We start from the raw sequence: 5114 nt of genomic DNA, 5'->3' as shown, positions 1-5114 counted from the left end.
GATTTATTTAAAAAGTGACAGTCACGTAGTTCATCTCGTGAAGAGCTCTGCAGCCCGGCCTCGGCCCCTGCGCTCGCCAGGAGCACGTGGAGTGTGTAATGAACGGCGGGGAGGCAGGGGCTGGCACGGCAGCAGCTACGGGGTCCTGGGCCTGACCCAGCCAAGAGATGACGGAGACAAACGCTTGCAGCTCCGACAGCAGCGAGGAAGATGTCGGGTAGCTGAGAAACGCCCGACGTACATCCCAGCCCGTGGTGCAGAGCCGGAGAGTCAGGGCCCCTTGGAGGATGCACGGTTAGAAAAAATACAAAAACAAGGTCTCTAGAAAATGTTGATTCTCGCACAATAGAAAATAGATCTGCCTGATTTTGGAAAGCAATTTGGTTTTTAACATCTAGTGCTGCTTGTTCCCCCGCAGCGCAGGAGGGCGATCCCGGCGGCTGCGCACGCGCTCGGGGGCTGGTGTGCCTGAAAATCCCGGGAGAAGGCTTGCTCCTGCCCCGTGACCGCATGCGGGCCAAGGTCAGGCCTTCTTCACATCGTTGTGGTGCTCTCGCCGCAGCGCTTGGGGCAGCTTGGGGTTGATGAAGAATCCTTTCAAGAACAAGTCTCGGACAAAATAGGGCAGGTAGCGGTGTATGAAATACATGAGCCCAAGGCCCTGCCCTGGGTAGTAGCGCACGGCTGGGTTGGCAGCCAGGAGCCCGTCCGTGATGCTGTTCACCACCGCGCTGAGGTCCTCCACCGCCACCTTCATGAACTGGATGAACTGGCGGTTGATCTCCTCCACGTAGTCCTCGCCGTAGGCCTGCAGCAGCTCCCGGGGCAGGCTGGCCACCAGCCGCTGCTTCTGCATGTTCCAGAAGGCAGGGTCGCATGTCGTCCCTGCAAGGACGTAGCCCCCCCGTGAGCTGCATGGCTTCCCTCCTCCAGCCCCGCCGGCATGGGTGCCAGCAGCCCCCAGTCCCCTCCCAGCCTCCCGGGAAGGTCCTGCTGAAACCCTGCAGAGATCTGCCACGGGGGAAGCGCAGTGAGAGGACCATGGTGGCTCTTCATAGCCCGGGACTGGACCAGAGGTCTCAGACCCTGCCTGCAGTGGGGATGGTGCTACCGTAAACATGGCTGAGCTGGTTCAGCCAGCCCCGGTGGCAGAGGATCTGCTGGCAGGGCTTGGTCCTGACCCTGCTTCTCACCAACCGGAGCCCGCAGGATGACCACCATCCCCAGGGAGATGCTCAGAAGCTGCATCCTGACCACGGGCTGCTCCTGCCATTGCTCCATCACCGTCTCTAATGCCTCCCTGGGGTACCTGCCCTTTGCCTGCGGGCGCAGGCAGCCAGCGGGTGCCGACCCTCTTACCTGTTTTGTAGTAGCCAGGCAGGACGAGGCTGACTTTGATGCCCCAGGGCTGGAGCTCGCTGCGGAAGGTGTCCATGAGCAGGCTGAGGGCTGCCTTCGAGGCCCCGTAGGCTGCCAGGCAGGGGAAGGGCAGGTCACCTTGCAGGAGAGAAAGGACGAGCGGGCGGGTTCTCAGGCAGCTGCCCACGTGGCCGGGAGCAGGCAGGGACCGGGAGGGCTCACGTAGGGTTGCGCTCCCGGCCACGGCACAAGGAAAGGGCTTAGGGTGCCAGCCTGATGCGGCTGGCCGGGGAAGTGGAAGTGCCCAGGGTGGGGTGGGAGCCGCGGGGATGCTTGACCCGCACCCAAGCTCAGGGTGCCAGGGGTCTGGCCGGCCATGCTGAAGGCAGGCTGCTCACCCGCGGGGCTGCTCACGGTGACAATGCGGCCGCCGGCGGAGCGGAGCAGGGGCAGCAGCCCCTTGGTGAGCTCCAGCGAACCGAAGAAGTTCACCTCCATGCAGGTGCGAAACTTGCCCAGCGGCGAGAGCTCGGCGTCGGCGATGGTGTCGTTGAAGCCGGCGTTGTTCACCAGGCCCCAGAGCCCTGCGGGGATGGGATGCTTGAAGAGGTGACCCGAATAGGGGACCCCCCACCCTGGGGATCCCAGCTGCTCCCCGGCTCATGGGGATCCTGCAGGGGAACTGTGGGGTGTCCCGGGACAAGCCCCGTTAGCAGAGGCTGTCAGCACGGGTGCCTGCAGGGGTGCAGCTCACAATGGGGGGCACATGGAGGCTTGGCACTGCCACGCTAGCTGCAAGCTGAGGTCCTGGGGAGCTGCGTGGGGTCCCGGGGGGGTGCCAAGGGCTCCTACCTGTGCTGTTGGTGTGGGCCTGGATGTGCTGCAGGACGCGCTGGATGTCCTCTGGCTTGGTCAGGTCCATCTGCAGCAGCGTCAACCTCGGCGAGCAGCTCCTGCGCAGCTCCTGAGCACCAGGACCCTGTGGGTCCAGCACGCTGGCGAACACCCGAAAGCCCATGGCGTCCAAGTGCCGCGCCGTCGCCTGCCCGAAGCCCGAGTCGCAGCCTGCAAGAGCCAAGAGGAGCCCTGCAGTGGCCAGTGACAGCCGCCAGCCAGCTCTCCCCAGCCCCCAGGGAACCCCCAGCTCTGCCGCTCCATCCCCAGGGACCAATCCCCCCGGCACCGGTCCCCTGCTCGGGGCTTGCCGCCCCACTCCGGCTCCGGTCCCACTCTCACGTCCCCGGGGACGTGACCTTGCCCTGGGGCATTCGCAGGTCGCGGAGCTGCTGTTTTCTCTCCTATCGCACACGGGAGGAAGAAAACACTCCCTTATCTGCAACCCCATCGCCCCAAGTCCCTCTCTGATGCGAGGTGCAGGTTAAAAGCGCGGGCACGGCGAGGCATGGGGACAGCCCAGAGCCCTGCAGCGATGCGGGGCGGGAGCTGTCACCACCGAAATGTCCTCCAAAAGCTCCATCTGGCACCGCTGGGAGCTGGCACAAAGCTCCGTGGGAGATGCTGCCTTTCCCTGAATGCTTTTTGTCTCCCAGAAATGGTGGCCAAGAGGCACAGCACCCCCCTGCCCGGCTGGGGTGCCGAGAGGATTAAAAAAGGGGGAGGAAAAAAAGAGGAGTCCTGGTCTGCTCCTGCCACCCCGCATCCTTCTAGGGAGCATCCGGTGGGAATGTCCCACGGTGGGGAGCACTGGGTGCTGCCATGCCCGGTCCCAGCCTCATCACCTCCATCTCAGCTCGAGCAGGGGCACTGCAGGTGACACTGTCACCCGCAAAGCCACCGTCGGGGTGGCTGGGGGACAGCCCGGGTGGGAGCTGGGTGTCGCGGGGCCGGTGGCCGGGGCAGAGCGGCTGGGATGCAAACAAACAGCGGCAGCAAGGTACATCGGCCCCTGTTCCCGGGGGCGATGGCAGTGCTGATAGCTCGGGGGGAGCCCGTGCCGCCGCCACTGCCCGGCCACATTAACCATTAACAGGGGAACGCTGGAGGGGCAGCCCCATGGCCCCTGCACCCCTCCGCCTGGCACCCTTGGGTGCTCCTTAGGACATCCCTGAGAAAGGACACTATCCGGCGCCTGGAGCCACCCCGGGATGGACGCAATGGTGGCCCCGGGCACTGCCACTCGCTCCACGGGCCCCCACGAGACCCCAGCCCCCTCCCAGCACCCTTCCCGCCAGCCCCAGGGAGGGCACAGGCACCGGCTGCCCCCTCGGCTCCCTGCTCCTGCACCCCCAGGCTGGGATCAGGGCGCTGCCAGCTCCAGCTCTCAGGGTGCCAGCTAAGCCATCCTCGGCTCAGCGTCCGCGGGCCGGTCCCCAGCTCAGCTTTACTTTACTGCTGCGTCAGAAACCCATAATAAAGCCCCTGGCCAGAGGCCAGAGCAGTAACACACCCCGGAGGTGCTCAGCTGGCAGGAAGGGGCTGCAGGGACCCCCCCCCTTTCCCGGCGGAGCCACCCAACACCCAGCACCCATCATGGGTGTATGCCAGGCTGGCTCGGCATCGCCCCGGCATCGCCCCGGCATCGCCCCCGGTGCCGCAGGGGATGCTGAACGCGCTGCGGGGCATCACCCGCCTCTCCCTTCCCCGGGAACAGGTCGTGCTGCCAGCAGCCGGCCAGATAAGGTGCATTTCGCCTTTCCCAACAGGGCAGGAGAAAACTGCAATAAAGATAAGGTTTAAAAATAAAAGTGCTCGCGGCCACGGCCTCACCGTTCCGCAGCCAGCACCCTGCCCGCCGCCGCCGCCGGGACATGGTTACCTGCGCTGCTCCCGCCCCAGCCGGCAAGAAAAGCTTCCAGACCAAACGCGAAGCTCCCCATCACCTCCCGAGCCTCAAAACACTGGGAAACAGCCCAAAAACCTGAGAGTGCCAGGCTTGCCGGCTTGTTTCGGGCAAGCCTGGCAAGGAGGGAGCAAACACGGCCACGTGCCGTCTGAGCCAGGCAGGGTTTGTTTTGCCTTAGAGGAGCGGGGCGGTCGGAGGGTTTGTTTCGGAAGTTTTAATTTATTCACACACACACACAAAAAAAACCAACACAAAAAAAACCCCAAACTCCCAAACCCTTCTGGGAGGCTGGCGGGAGGCCCGGGGCCAGGAGGGCGAGGATGCTCTGGTGTTATTTAAGGTCTCTGGAGCTGCTCAGCTTCCCAGCCGCCACGGTCAGGCATGGCCAAGAGCGCAGGGAGGGAGAATTAAACCCCCTGGGACCATAACACGTGGCCCCCAAAGCACGGCAGCTCAGCCGGGGCCACGCTCGCTCCCCATGGCGACCGGCGCACGAGCCACCGGCCACACTGGGGTTGGCGCGGGAGCCGCCGCCACTGGCTCGGCCCCGCTGGGAGCGCCGGAGCCGGCCAGTCTGCACGGCCCCGGCGAGGCTGGCGCTGGGCACGCCGCCCTCCGAGGATGCTGCATCACGAGGAGATGCCGGCGCCAGCTCCCCCCCGCCCGGGCTCCCCGCTTGCCAACCGATTTTGCATCCGTGCCGGCGGGAGGGACCGCGGTCGGACCGAGAACAGGAGAAGCGCGGCATAGGGAGCGCGGCAGAAGAGGGCAGGCGGCTCGAAGCCCCCATCGCAACCCCCCCACGGGCCCCGGGCCAGCAGCCAGAGGCTTTTGCTGCAGCGGGAGCAGAGCCCGAGCCCGGGTTGCAAAATGCGGCAGAGCTCCGCAGGCTCGGCAAGCGGGGGGCAAACGCCCGCCCCAGGGGCCAGCTGGCCTTCTGCCGGAGCAGGGG

The 5114-nt window shown here is 65.4% G+C and overlaps 1 protein-coding gene across 1 annotated transcript; it reads right to left on the bottom strand.

Moving 5' to 3' along the window:
* Positions 1-4498, bottom strand: HSD11B2 (hydroxysteroid 11-beta dehydrogenase 2). Its single transcript, XM_075160913.1, has 4 exons — positions 2212-4498; positions 1758-1943; positions 1360-1497; positions 1-885 (listed from the first exon to the last, which is right to left on the bottom strand). Exons 1-4 carry the CDS (start codon positions 2702-2704, stop codon positions 524-526), a joined length of 1179 nt encoding a protein of 392 aa, XP_075017014.1. The 5' UTR covers positions 2705-4498; the 3' UTR covers positions 1-523.
* Between the last annotated feature and the right edge of the window lie 616 nt (positions 4499-5114).

Source organism: Calonectris borealis, chromosome 12, assembly GCF_964195595.1.
Source record: "Calonectris borealis chromosome 12, bCalBor7.hap1.2, whole genome shotgun sequence".
Lineage (NCBI taxonomy): Eukaryota > Metazoa > Chordata > Aves > Procellariiformes > Procellariidae > Calonectris > Calonectris borealis.
Note: the sequence above shows the minus strand (reverse complement) of the source record. Positions and strands in the feature narration are given on the sequence as shown.